This window comes from Caloenas nicobarica, chromosome 6 (genome assembly GCF_036013445.1).
Source record: "Caloenas nicobarica isolate bCalNic1 chromosome 6, bCalNic1.hap1, whole genome shotgun sequence".
Taxonomy (NCBI): domain Eukaryota; kingdom Metazoa; phylum Chordata; class Aves; order Columbiformes; family Columbidae; genus Caloenas; species Caloenas nicobarica.
Window position 1 is genome coordinate 36,517,059 of NC_088250.1, and position 14,636 is coordinate 36,531,694.

The following is a 14,636-nucleotide window of genomic DNA, read 5'->3' on the forward strand; positions in this document are numbered from 1 at the left end:
CCTAGTGGGCTGAAGGCACTTGGGTTGTCTGAGAAGCAAACATAGCGACATAATTAACAGGTGTAATTAAACATCTACATCACAGGAAGGTCCTGTGGCAGATTTCTACCTGTTGCTCGTAGCCTGTGTTGGGGCATCCCACAGATGGGGCTTCATCTGACTTTGCAGGTTGCTCGCAAAATGTGGGATGCTGTTGAGAACACGGGATGTCACTGCTGCGGTGGGACAGCAGGAGGGAGAAGCCACCAGGGCCAAAGACATTTTTCCTTTTCCTTGCTCTGAATGCAGATTGCTTTCCTGAGACTGATGTGTGTCCCATTACTGGCCTTGTGGTTTCTATCTACTGCTTTATTAGTTTCTCAAACTTCTTTTGCAAAGTACATCAGTCAATATTTTAAATAATACCACTTTGAGAGCAATGGGTAAGGTGGAAAAAGAAATTGGACTCTCGTAATTGCCTCGACATGATAGAATGTGACAAATCTTCAGCATTAAAATCTGGATGTTAATTAGATTTTATTACATTGTTGTTTTCAAAGGCTTGATGTTCTGATGAAAAAGATACTTTTTTTTTTTTTTTTTCTGATGTGATAGTGTGATGCAGGATGGGCTCCATAAAAGAAGAACACAGAATGTGAAATGGCCTGATATAAAATGTCCCCTAATTGAAACACCTTTTCTGAAAGCAATTTAGGTATTACAAAGTAATGTTATAAGAGGGGATAATTAGAATGTGGTCTGATGCAATTGGAAGCCTAGTTCAAATAGTCCCTTGAAGCATCTTAGGATAGAAATTATTGTAATCCTTAGAGAACACCAGCATATTGAGAAAACATATATATTTCTGAGTTTCAAAAATGTAAGAATGAGGAAAGCCTTTGACAAAAAAAAAGCACCCTAGCTTTAATTGAAATGGTTCTGACAAAATTATTTTAATCTGAAATTTAAGTGGTTTTACCCTCGTTTGGGCCTATAAAGTAATTTCTGTTCACTGATTTATTTGAAAAAATGTGAACTTTCATTTTATTTTTGTAACTGATACGTTCTTGCAATCAGTGGAAGTTTGAAAACTGTATTTTCCCATTAGTGTTAATGAGAACAGAGAGGCAAATGAGTTAAGATATACCTGATTGATCTTCACTTTATAAAAAGGCAGACTGGTCGTCTCCTATTCATTCATCCTTGCCTCAGGGTAAGGGAGCAGTATCAGCACATTCAAATATCCCACCCAATACCCTCCCAAAGTTTATTTTAAAACCCCACTGAAAAACAGAAAAGTTGTTTAACTCGGCTCTTTAGAAACCAAGAGCAGGGAGGCTCTTTTTTTTAGAGGATGGGGGATGTTACACCGATAAGTCCCCAGGAAAACAGGGTTATAGTGCTCTCCAGGCAGTTCCTGGCACACTGGCAGTTTAAAACGTAGCACTAGACTCCTAATTACAGTTTTGAAACTACCTGAGCACTCTGTGTTTGTACTGAGCAGGGTTTAGTGTAAGCAGGAATGTTTTACATTCTCTCAAGTGTGTTTTCACATGACAAAAACTATACAGCAAGCATCTTACATACCTCTTGCTAAGGCAGAAAATGGGTATAGAAATGATATACCTTACAGTTTCAGTGCCCTCGCCAGACAGGCCAGGAGAGCTGAAATAGCTTTCTGTGGGAGACACTGCAAAAATGAAGTTAAGCTGCTTTTCGGGGAGACTCCTCCGCTTTATTTACTTCCATTAACAGCTGCAAAGTATAAATATTGTCAACCGCGGTCTTTCTGATAGTGTCTGCCTGAGAAAGGTGCATCATAAAGCATGTTCTATCAGGTATTCATACCCCAGGTAAATATGAAAAAATAAAAAAAATCACAGCCAGGAGATTGCGAAAGAGAGAAAAGTATTGGGCTGTGCAGCTGACCTGTGGAATAGATTTTTCTCTTCTAAAGAAGTTATTAGATACAGTACATCAAAGGGAGGGAGAGGGCTAAGGAAGAGATGAACGATCCATATTAAACCTTTATGCTCTTTAAATTACCTTTAATTTACAAAGTTCGGTTGGATGGAATTGGCAAGCCTGGCAGACTGCATCGTAGAGGGTCAGCACTCTGGAGTTACTGTACTGGAAGCCATCGTTAGTGATCTAAATGATACAAAAATCATCCTTATAAGTAATAATGTTCCATATGGAGACTGTCTGCTCGTTTTGGAGCATATACTGTTGCCCCCTTGAACTGCATGCTTGCCAGCAAGATAAATTAAACCACTTGTGAATGGCTGTACTGCAAGCTAACAAATTGCTTAATGCTCCAAACTGGAAACTATTCATTAATAACCAAAAGATCTTTTGGCTCAGCTGGCATTCAACTTCCCTGATTACTGCTAGGGGTTTTTTCTGAGGGTTTTTTTCAATACCCTTGTGGAAACTGCATACTCAAATACTGCATGGGTGTCTTTCAAGGAGTTGTGAAATGAAAAGATTTTTAGATGAAATTTGGCATCACTTTTTACTGATGGCAAATCAGTAAGTAAACTCCTTGTGGTAAAAACAAACAAACAAACAACAACAACAAAAAAGAGAGAATGCATGTTATTTAGGTGATTTTAAATTAACCTTAAAAAAGTGCTAGAGTGGATAATACCAGGTGGCAACAGTCCCATTTCCATAGGAAGGTACATCAGAAGAACAGTCACCTTTCCCAGCTCAGAGGTCCCTGTACATGTAGGTAATTTAGAAAGCCGTAAGTTAGTACGGTATTTTTCGTATATGAATGCTTACATAATAAGAAAAGGTTAAATGAATTTATGTGCTAATTTTTCTACGATAAAAATGAAAAGACAGCAGACTAGCGTGGAAAGGGTTAGCTTCTGAGAAAGAGTTGTGGCACCTCTTGAGATGTGTGAACGTTAAAGAGCAACCCCAACGCAAACTGCTGCTGAACACCAGAGGGAAAGCAAAGCCCTTTCTCTCAGGTAATTGATGGGTTTCTGCTTCTCAAAGTCAGACTAAAGCTGCTGTTTAGCAGATCTAACAAAGCTTTTGCTTCAGCTTGGCCAGGTACCCCTTTGTCCTCTTGCTAGAAGACCAGCCCCCAAGTCCTCCTCCATCTCTCCAGTGACACTGAAGCTGAATCTTCCTCAGTCCCTTCACAAGGGACTTCTACAAGGTCAAGAGTATAAAGTCTTTTGATCAATTAGTAAACTATTTATAGAATCATAAAATCATTTTGGTTGGAAGAGACCCTTAAAATCGAGTCCAACCATAACCTAACTCTGTCGCTAAACCGTGTCCCTAAGAACCTCATCTACCCGTCTTTTAAATGCCTCCAGGAATGGTGACTCCACCACTGCCCTGGGCAGCCTGTTCTAGGGCTTCACAACCCTTTCTATGAAGAAATTTTTCCTGATATCCAATCTAAACCTTCCCTGGTGCAATTTGAGGTCATTTTCTCTCCTCCTATCACTTGTTACTTGGGAGAAGAGATGAACACCCTCCATGCTACAACCTCCTTTCAGTTCAGGTCCAGTAAAATTAATTGGTGTAGCTTTATGCCATTGAGATATTGGACTATCGTGTGTTATACTAAAGGTAAAAACTCTTTTAAAAGAAGGAAGAACTTACGCTGCAGTTTCAGAGGAGAAAAAAATAACAGACAACCCCCTGGAGACCTGCTCTTCACTGAAAGACAGTGCTTATTGGCAGCAAGATTTCCATTAAGAATATATTATTCCTAATGCAATTTACATTTCATTTCAGTCTTACACCAGAGAGTCCAATGTTGTCTCAATACTGATGCACTAATAGTGAGTGAAGAAATGGGTAGACAGGGAAAAATATAAAAAGCTGTAAAATTGAACTAATTGTTCCATCTGAAGTAAGCATTGTGGATGAAATGTAACTCCTGCCAATTTGATTTTTTTTTTTAATTTGGATTTTTTTCTGCATTCTATTATAAACGTCCATTGTAGTGTCTTTTTAGAATTGGGTTGGTTTATAGCTATTTTAATTGCTTTTCCATTAGTCACCTTAGTGATGCAGAACAAATACTTCAATGAGACCTAAACTGGGCAAACCTCTCTTCAAATTTGGCTGGCCATTAAAAGCCAATGCTTAGAATTGTGCCTTGATTACTTGAACATACGTGTCATCTGGAAAGAAAGAGCCACTTTGGGATGAGCAGTCAGGACAATCAGGAAATCTTTCAGTTGTGCCTGAAGTATTTCATTCGTCATGAAACAATCTTGGCTATTCGTACCCCTCATAATCTACATACAATTTGACTTGTATAAATGTTTGTAAATGAAAAATGAAAGCTGTAAAAACTTGCTGAATTCAAATTTGGTTTCTGCCTCACTGACTTTTTAACAAATATTTTTTTTTCTGCTCTTGGCAAATAATAGGCAACGATAACGAATTGAGGATAAGTGAGAGACCTGCTTCCCAAATTAGATAAATTCCTGCCAAGCTCTTTCAGCTCGTCATCCAGGCATCCGTGTGGACGGCCCAAGTCATCTGCCACCCAAGTAGGAGTTTGTATTTTGATATCTAACCTAATTATACCAAATGCTCTGGTGTAGCCACATGTACTTTCCTTATCTACGTTCAGCAGCATGTCATGGGAAGAATGAGCAAAATCGGAAACATGAATACAAGAGCAGATAAAATGAAAGAGCACAGTGAAGAGCTTGTCCAGCCCCCATTCCCCCAGTGCTGGTAGTGAAAAAAGTGTACATGAATCTTTGCTGATTCCTCTGGATTTTGATTTGGGACAGGAGAGAGATTCTGAAAATATTGAACAGTGATATTTCCAGAAAGGATTGTTTTTATTTTTGGTTATGAAAAAATCTTTTACCTACTTTAAAAAAAGTAGCTATTAACATAACCCAGAAGATCAATGTCGCAGTAAATTTTATCAGGAATTTTTGGGAGCACAGTTTTTTGACCATGTGTGGAATTCATTTCAAATCGTTTTTTATCTTGAAAAGCTCCGGTGTTTTGTTCTCTGTGCCACAGTGTAAGGCCAGCTGCCTTTGAAACTGAGCACTGAGCTCTGCCTTCCCAATTCGATCAGCAAAAAGATCCACAGGTGAACTAAGATTGCTATGCAGACTCGAGATGATTTAATTGTGCATTCTCTGTACAGCCCTCAGCCTGGTTTTTCTGCAGGGTTTGAAGGAGAGGGAAAGGGCAGAAGGCTTACAGGTGCAGAGGTTTTCTTGAACTTAAGTGCAAGGAAAGAGACATTCTGTATGTGCTTTGAGGGGGAAAAGTCACAAAAAATATACGGACCTCCTCAGGGCTGAAAGGCATCACTTGAAAGTGAGCTGCATTGTAATACAGCTGAGCTGCGAGGAAGTTATTCTAGTTACACTGGAGACACGGCCCTGCGCACGTGCAGAAATGTTTTCTGTCCTCTTGGGCCAGGAAACTCAAGGGTTTCTCCGTCTTGGATCCTGCCAGCATGAGGCAGCATTTCATCTCACAGCTGGCAGATTTCAGTAGCTCCTTAGGGAAATTTTGGAGCCCCAAGCAGAGGAGCTGCTGTCCTGGTTCAGCTGAGGGGCTGCCCACTCTCACGGCTCCTTCTCCAGGAGGAAGGCTCAAGGTCCACCCCAGCAGCCGATGGTCAAGCTCTGCTCCCACAGAGATCTTACAGCACTCTTAAAACATAAATCCCTATTTATTTAAAATACACTACTGGATAGGAAATGCGCACTGCCAAACATCTGTCTGTTTCCCCTAAGCCACCTGGCAGCACATGTCCCCAGTGTGGGGTACAAGGAGCTGTGGGGTGCAGGACAGGCAGTAACACCACGGTGAAGTAAGTGTTTTACGCTTTTCATTTTTACATGCTGCAATTTTCAAAGCACATCTGCAGTCTTCCTACCATGGCAATCTATTTTTTTCAGCTATGGAGCCCTTAAATTATCTCAGTCTTAAAAAAAAACCCCAACAAATCTGCAGAAAAATAACCATTCAGGCTGAGAGGAAGACCAAGGGTAGCAGGCACAGGGTCAGTAAGGCACTTATTTCCTGGAAATATTTAGAAAGTAGGTATCAATTTGGGAATAAAAGGGGCAAAAACCGCAGCAGAGAACCTGACATGAGCAGGTACTGCACACACTTCTTGCTGTAGTCATTCATGACCATGACCATGACATCTCTGCTCAGGCCATGCCAGCCCTCATCTGCAGCCAGGGCCTCAATGCTGTCTTCTTCTTGCTGCCTAACCTAGGGTTTGAGCTGGAGTTCCCAGAAATGAGATACTAATGATTAACAATTGATTAGTGCAACTGCATCAATCTCTGGTGATTACCTGGAGATGTGACTGTAATTTGCAGTTTCAGGTTGCTTACAAAGACACCCGGTACTCATACTGTTTTGGTTGGTGTGGGGTTTTTTTTCCCCTATGTGACATTAATGTGAGTATTTCTACAGGCATTTTCATTTCTGAAGGGAAGCAAATTGTGCTTTGCATTTTAATTTACCATGACAAGTGATTTTCTCCTTCTAAATCATTTCTTAGAAACATAAGAAATTCCTACTTTCACTTGCCATCTTGCGATCGGCTCATCACCAGCCACGAAGTGCATAGCCTCTGTCTCCGTGAGGTTCAGGAGGGGAATCCGGCATTCAGCAGCCTCAGAGTTGAGAAAATCTGCTTTTGTGGTTTCTTGTTCTCTTGGTATCCATTCGCCATTGAGATGCTACAGTAAAACAGAAGGAGAGTGCAGAAACTGAAGGCTCATATAAAGAAATTCCAGTTGTCAACATATGTTTCTGTTTCTAATTAATAATATAAGGCTTTTCCAGATGGTTTATTTAAAAGAAATGATGCTGTTACTGAAGCCACAGCAAAAAGCAAGCCAGCCTCATCTGAGCATGCAATGGACTATTGATTTAGGAAGTGCTGTAGCCTGCACTTGGGATGACGAGCTGGGGTGAGACTGGGTGACGTGGTGGAGCAACTTTGTCTTTGCACCTTGAGGATGATGTCTGCTCCTTATCTAGATGAGCTGCATGAGACATCGCTGCTTGTCAAGCGTCTACCGAGCCCTAAGCGGGCATGGCAGGCAAATCTCAGCTGTGCCTCGTTAGCTGAATTCCTCATTAGCACTGGAACCAGGCTGAATGTCTTTTATGGGGTGGATTTATGAGATGAATCAAACCCTTCATATCCGAGTATGCTGTTACACCAAACAATTCAGTCCTAGCATTGCCCATGTAAGGCATATCGTAAGTGTAAGGCGTATAGTTGTGTATAATAAAATTAGAGTGTCAGCAGAAGAGATGGGTTTAATAGGCATTAAAACTTCTGACTTGGTATTGAACTATGACTAAGAAAATTCAAATAAGAGACTCTATAACTACATTGAGGAAACCTTATATTTAACCACAAAACTTAGCAATCAAATGTGTTTAGGAAAACAACCAAGCGTACCAATTCCAGACGCACAAAATGAGAAATAATATTGTGATTTCAGGCTTCACCAGACTACAATGCAGCTGAACCAAACAGGAATTAAACAAAAGCCCACAGAGAACATGAGCTTGAGCACGTAGCTGTTCATTTCCAAGGAACAAGTCCTGGAAAGGGCTGAGCCTCTTCAGCTCCCCTTGCTCACAGCAGATGTGTTGGCAATGGGACTGAAAGGTGTTTGCACCCGCTGTGGCATTGAGACACGATGGCACTTGGCACTGAACAGGCTTTGGTAGAAACGTGTCAACGTTTGACAGTATCATCGATACTTTACAAGCCCCTAGGAAGTTGCTTACAATTAACCTGGTGACTTGGCAGTGCAGGTTGGGCGACGCTTTGAAGCCGAAGCCAAACACTCGGATCCTGGTGCAGTCGGAGTCACGGACGTCACAGAGACCCCCGTTCTCTAAGCCTGTGATTTCCAAAGTTTGCCCTGAAAGGGTGAAATAGATACGAAACTTTAGAGAGTAGCACTCACACACTGTTCTGTTCTGGTAAATCAGAGATTTTGTTGTTGTCGATCCTGGTTGTTTTGGTTTAATTCTTTTCCTTGGGGTCTTCCTTGCTCCCCTGTGAATTTCTCTGGAAAAGAGGAGCAGCAGTTGTCAAAGTGGGAAAGCAGCAAACCTCCACTGAATAATTGCCCTGTGCACCCACTACTGCAAGATATATCAGCGAGTGTTATACAGCCCATGGAATCAATTAACTGAAGCTACATCTTTGTGATAACAGATCTTCAGTGGTCACACTTCTGCTGACCCAGGTAAGAGGATGGGAGCACAGCTGAGGGGACAGGGTGTCATCCCACAGAAGATGACTGTGCCACCAGGCTCCTCAAAATGGGAGACTGCAGTGCAAAAAACAGTCCTTTTTTTTTATTTTTTCAAAAGCTATGGATGCAATAAAATTAATGATCCTCAAAGGAATGCTTGTTCGTGAGGGTTAAGTCATTCATGGGTGGCACTCAGCTCTGCACAGTGTCAGCACCAATGTCATGCACCAGCTAAGTTTCACTTAAATCCTATTTTGAGGTTTTAAGTAGGGCTTAAGTGATGTACAGCCTGTGCTGCCCCCCTTACAAGGTTGAATTTCACCCATTACTGCTTTTAAAGTGTTTTATGATTCTCAGGTAAAGGCTCATTTGTGTTCTGTTGTACTTCAGGTTTTCACTGTTTAAAATTGCTCGTTGCTTTCACATTGGGGTTATTTTTACAGAGTCAAAATGGGACTTCATTGGATGATGGAATTCACATCTTTACTTTAGAAAAAAATATAGTTGGGTAGATATTTGCACCAGCACAGCGTAGTTCAAGCTGTTTGCCCTGTTACATGGCGGGGAGGGGCTGCTCAGCTTTTCCTCTTCCCTGCCCCATCACCACTCTGGCAAAGCCACGTTGCCCGTCAGTTTTCTCTGAGCCGTAGCTTATCTAAAACAGAAGCTCTGTGTCACCTAATGTTTTAATGGTACAGCGGTTCAGTTCTGATTCGAAGGGCAAAACGCCCTGAGCTGAGTTGATAACCTTCCCCGGTACCTTGCTGTCCTTTTAGGGCTGTGCCATTTAAGCCGTAAGTGGGATGAATGCGGTTTAAATACTGTGATCCCACCAGATTGCAGCCCATAACAACACAGCTGCGTGGCTCTCATTTTTCCAGAGAGAGGAAAGAAAGCAACATAAATGTAAAAAACAGTGGAAAGAATTTTTCTGTACTTCTGAAGTGCTTTTAGCTCTTTTTTTTCTTTTTTTTTTTTTTAATTGATTTTATTGCAGCAGTATCAGCAGCACTGTTGGACAGTTTGCAATATTTACAAGAAGAGAAACGGTTTACAGCTTATCAGCATTCATCAGCTAGTTGTGAATTCCTGTAATGTACAAAACTGTTAGTCAGATGTAGTGAATGGTTTTGATAAATTGCCTTGTTTTGTGGTTAGTGCCTAAAAATTTAAAAAAAAAAAAAGCGCTTCATTATGCTTTTCACGAGATTTTAATAGTTAGCCCCACTAGTACTGAGGTAGCTGGGATTGCATTAATATTTTCATTATCATTGCAGATTTTCAGGCTTCTGTGGGTGACGTAAAACCTCCCAGGCTGGGAAGGAGTGAGGCACAGGAGTGTGCTCCTGCGGACGTTCCTCTCCCAGGAATGGACTCTCAGGTTGGTTGCTTGTCCATGAGCCCCATGTCCTTCCCCAAGGGTTTCTTACATCTTCATGAGCACCCTGACACTACACGACACCATTGTGTCAGGGCCAGGGCAAGATTATCCAGGGCCAAATCTTTTTGAAATTACTTGCTATATCAGCATGGCAGTTCATATTTATTCCTCTCAAACCATTTTGCACACTGTTTTGTACAGCATCTTTAAATTGATCTAAATCTGGGGGAAATATGTTCCCATATATGCTTTGGATGTCTTCTCTCAAGACACACCATGTTATGGGTTAACTGGGATGAAAATGAGATTTGTTTTCTGGTGAAATGAGTGAAAGGTACGTGGCAGAAAAATGCACCTTGTTGTTTTGTGTCGTTTGACGAAGATGGGGAAGAGGGAGGGAACTGAGCTGTTCCTCAAGTGGGCTTTTGTCTGTTGCCTCAGCCAGCCATGCCACCCACTGCCTGGTTCAGCTGGGATGCTCTAAAGCAGGAATACACAGCACGGTTCTGTGGGAGACCATCTTGAATTTAATGCTCTAATAGTTTATTTCTGGCCAGTTGAAGTTTGCTGCTGAGGAGGTGGTGGAGTCGCCACGCAGATTTTACCAGGCCCTTTTGCAGGGGATATTGGGAGGACAGAAAAAGAAGAAAAGAAAGTGTGATAGAAAATGAAAGTAATGATAATGACTCAGTTTTAAACAAATGGATACTGGAGTTCAGCCCTTCAGCCTCAGTACGCTCCTTTTGAAAACGGTCATTATTTTTATCTAACTGTTTTTTAAAATGAGATACTACATTTAATGGGCGTAAGAACTCCAGGCATTTGTTTTTAATGTGGTTTTCTGTCTGTCTTTGCCTTCCAGCTTTGGCATACATTAGCCAGTTTCAACCAAACGTGGATGGTGAAATCTCAATGATTTTAGCTTTGGAAAAATCTCATGACAGTCGGTATCTGGGCACTCAGCCATGGAGCTTCTGCTCTTGCTGGGGAAACACAACTGAGTTTTGGCTATTCATTGGTCCCTGTGTTAGTGGATAGGTAGCTCATAAACCTGTACACAGAATATGCTCAAGGGCCAGAGAGGCGGAGATGTGAGAAGGGAATATTGGAGAGCCTGAAAAAGCTTTAACAAAAGAGCTGCAAGTGGTTCAGCAGAAGACTGGAGGGGAGAAAGACAGGAGCAAAGGGAAGAGGTGGGAAATATCATAAAGGTGAGATTAAGGGCAAAAGTGCAGATATCCAGAGAAAACAGAGGTCATGGAGACCTGGAATGGATGTCTGGTGTCTGTGGAGTGGCAAGTTAAAGAGGCAGGAGAGAAATCTACAGGAAGTCAGGCAGAGCGTGGAATGAGCATGGGAAAAGTATGATCAGTTTGCACATTAATAATTTCCATTTAGGAATCTGAATGCCAAAATACAACAAAACGCAGAACAGATCATCCTCTTTCTTTTCTCTGTGTGACCTACGAGCCAAAAATGTTCTTTGAGTTTTACTGGTAGATAAAAACCTGAAGCTCAGGCCAGCACCTGGGGCTCGGGTGGGTATCAGGGAGCAGTCGCGTTATGGAGGAGGATTTAAGGAGCTGTGTGTACATAGGTATTAAAAGTCCTCCAGACCTCGGGCAATTAGACGGGAATAAGAGATCTGTCCTGTTTGGTTTGCAGTGCTTGTGTTGTGCCTCCCTTGAGAGACAGAGATTGTCCAGGTCCCTCTGCTTTACCCCCAGTAGGAATTTGCAGGAAAGAATAGTAATTTCAGAGCTGCTGGCGGTGCTGACAGTGTGGTTTCTTTCTCTAACTATTTATGTGACTCAAACCTGACAAGGAGCACAGGCTACATAATAGACTTTAAAAAAACCCCTGCATAAATACATGACTGGTTTTATATATATTTGCTGTAGTGTATTATGTAAATAATAAGTATGCACAGATGTAGAAGTAAAATGGAGACAGTTGACACAAAATCAAGAATCTTGCAAAATTATGCTTATTGAAGTCTTACTGGTGGATATATGTGGTTCATGTTGGGCTTCCACTTTTGATTAGAAAATGTCCTAGCACAAATAAACATTCTTCTGCAGTGTTTGAAAGCTACACATGTAACTGTGGACTGGAGCAGCAAACCTGAAATTAAAACTGGCAAGGATTTTGTTCAAATAGCAAGAAGGAAATGGACTGCCCTTTTTTTGATCAGGGTGATAAATACGCAACCTGAGTCATGAAAAGCAGATCAAGAAACAAATCATAAGCGCATGATCACAGCTTTGCTGAAGTGCAAAAGAAAATGTTTCATATTTTCCAGTTGCCCTGACCTGGAAATTATGTACCTGGCTGAGCGAGGTGCTGTGCCAGAGCCTGCTGGCCTGGCTGTGGACAGCCAGTTGTGGCTGTGATGGTTCTGGATCAGAGCAGAATGCTGCTATGTTGTCTCACAGCTTGGACACAGCAAGTCAGAATCTGCCTCCATTCAAATAAATGCACAAATATTGTATTTCTTTCTTTTGTATGTAACTACAGCGGTCGTATGCACAATTAGTGAATGCATTATTCTGGAACTCATGGTATCAGTAACCCAAAGCTCATTGGAAAATCCTCCCTAAGTAAAAACATTAGCAGCTATATGGTGTTTGCATATTTCTGCACATCGCTGACTTCTAGATGAAGGCTGTTCTTGTCCCTGCATCCAAAACCACTTCTCAAAGAACCAGAGTTTATCGTAGTACTGGACTATAGACCTATGATCTTTAGCTGACATGGAGAAAGTCTGTTTTCCAGCTTTGAGGGACTCTGGTACACAGGGTGGTTTGCAGAAATAAGCCCTGGGAGAGGAAGGGAAGGGCATTTTGCAAGTGCCGCATGTGAGAAATGGACTGGCTCAATTTCACACTAAAAGCGTCCATGTGCTGCAACAATATGGTAAATTATTTTTGCTTTAGAAATCTCACTATGACATTTTATGTCTATTTGATCCTTCTATTTTTAAAAGGCTTGCTAGCAATTTATTTCAGCAACAGAAAGGAAGAGGAGTGTGCTGTTAACTGTGGAATACTGCCTCTTTTCTAGATGGCCTCAACAGGTGGTAAAATATAAGACCTGGTTGCGCATTCATGGCACTTACTGGCACACCAGGACCTTTCAGTCCCTTGAAGACACTTCATGTTAGAACCCCTGGCAGTATTTTGTGGCTCCCCACCAATGACCACAGTGATGCCACCCAAAAGGATTTGGGCAGGAGTGACCTTGTGGGTGTCACCGTGGTCCTTATGTCCACACTAGTGTCCACTTGGTTGTTTCTAGTGATTTTCTCATAGTTATTCACTTAGAATAAGATACAATTATTCCACTTGGGTTCTTATTCACAATTGGCTGAACATTCCATACTGCCGGATTGTGAGTTCTTTACACAACACAAAACCATGATATAGTGGCGTTAAAAGTTTGCTCTGAATTTTTAGCTTTGGTCAGTTTAAATCAGACCTTTTAATGTTCAGCAGATTTTAATTCTATAGCTCATAAACTGTCATGAAATTCTTATTTATCATGTATGCAAGTGTGTATTTGGAGAAGAAGGTTGTTTGTTCAGGCCTTTTTGCTTTGTTTTGAATTTAACCAGATTTAAGGCTGAAATTTCCCATGGTGCCTGCAAACAGCATGATGTAAAGAAGTTATAGGCATGCAGGTGGAGTCTATGGCTTTGGTCAGTTTAAATCAAACCTATAATTTTGTAAAGTTTTCCAGCATTTAATTCTATACACTTCACAAAATGGTTTTGTATAGCTGCACGTTTCCCTGAACTGCTTTCACTGCTTTGCATTGAAGCAAATAAACTAATCACCAGAAAAGACTAACCTCCCTGATCTGATTTGCGGGAATAGTATGGATCACCAAGCGTGCAACCTTCCGTGTCCCTTATCACGAGGATTTGATATCCTTTTAAAACTCGGTTTCTATCGACTCTGTAATAGCCCTTCCCACTCAGCCAGGCCTGGCCTTGGAATGGCAAGAACTGGGAGTTTAAAACAGTAGATTAAGGCTGGTATTGATGTTTGGTTTTTTAGATGTGTGTTTATCTCATCCGCACCATCAAAAAGTAAACTAAAATTGCAATGAAAAGAAGAAAGTCTTCAAAAACCAGCATGAAGTTTGTCGGTCACTGAGAATCACCCAGAAATAGGTTTTATGTGGCTGGGAGAAATCTGTCTCCATTAATATAAAACAGAGTATATAGGTGTCAGTCAGGATACATCAATGGGAGGTTAGGTTAGGTTCACAATCTTTTTTTTCTTTTGATTTTTAGCTGTTTCTTTTGTAAATTTAGTATTTCTTACTAAAATTTTGTGGTTGGAGGTGTTCCTTTGTTCTACTAGCATAGGAGTGATATTTTCGAAAGCAGGTAACTCCTGTGTTCAAAAAATTATGTTTGGTTGAGTAATCTCAAAGCCTTGATATTTACTCATTATGACTACTCATTACGCCTTTTTCAATTATGACCACTAATACTACCTTTGTTTTTAGACTGAAAATAATATGTTGGTGTAAATTTTTATGGCTCTGATCTATAGATACTGTAGAAAAATTTTATTCATATCAGATGCCATTATTACTGGGATTCATAGCTCACTTAAATGAGGACCAGATAGATATCTGGAAGAAAGAAACAATGTATTTTGTAAATAAACATTTAAATTTTTTTTAATCTATTTTCATTCAGCATTAAATCATAAATTGGTTGAACTAGGAAAAAGCTGAGTAACTGAAACCAATAATATCTGGAATTGCTTAATATGTATTCTCATATTTATTCTTTATCTATTTTCCAATATTATCTAGTAGTAAGCTGAGGAAAAAAAATTACATAAAGAGGAGATAATGGCTCCTGAAATAAAGATTTTAATTTTCAAGTTATGTAGAACCTCTTTTACAAAGTATTGATAGCTTAGTGAAAATTCCTTCTCTCCTTTAATGTCAGCTTGAAGGAAATAATAATATATTCGTAATATCTTTAATCCTTATGT

At 40.6% G+C, this 14,636-nt stretch overlaps 1 protein-coding gene across 1 annotated transcript in view; it reads right to left on the reverse strand.

The window, feature by feature from the left end:
* Positions 1-14,636, reverse strand: part of LOC135990466 (von Willebrand factor D and EGF domain-containing protein-like) — a 176,335-nt gene that overhangs the window by 72,452 nt on the left and 89,247 nt on the right. Inside the window, exons 12-14 of the mRNA XM_065638163.1 lie at positions 7,765-7,901; positions 6,534-6,695; positions 2,026-2,130 (exon numbers count right to left, since the gene is read on the reverse strand). Coding sequence (XP_065494235.1) covers positions 2,026-2,130; positions 6,534-6,695; positions 7,765-7,901 — 404 coding nt within the window. The remainder of the gene's footprint in view (positions 1-2,025; positions 2,131-6,533; positions 6,696-7,764; positions 7,902-14,636) is intronic.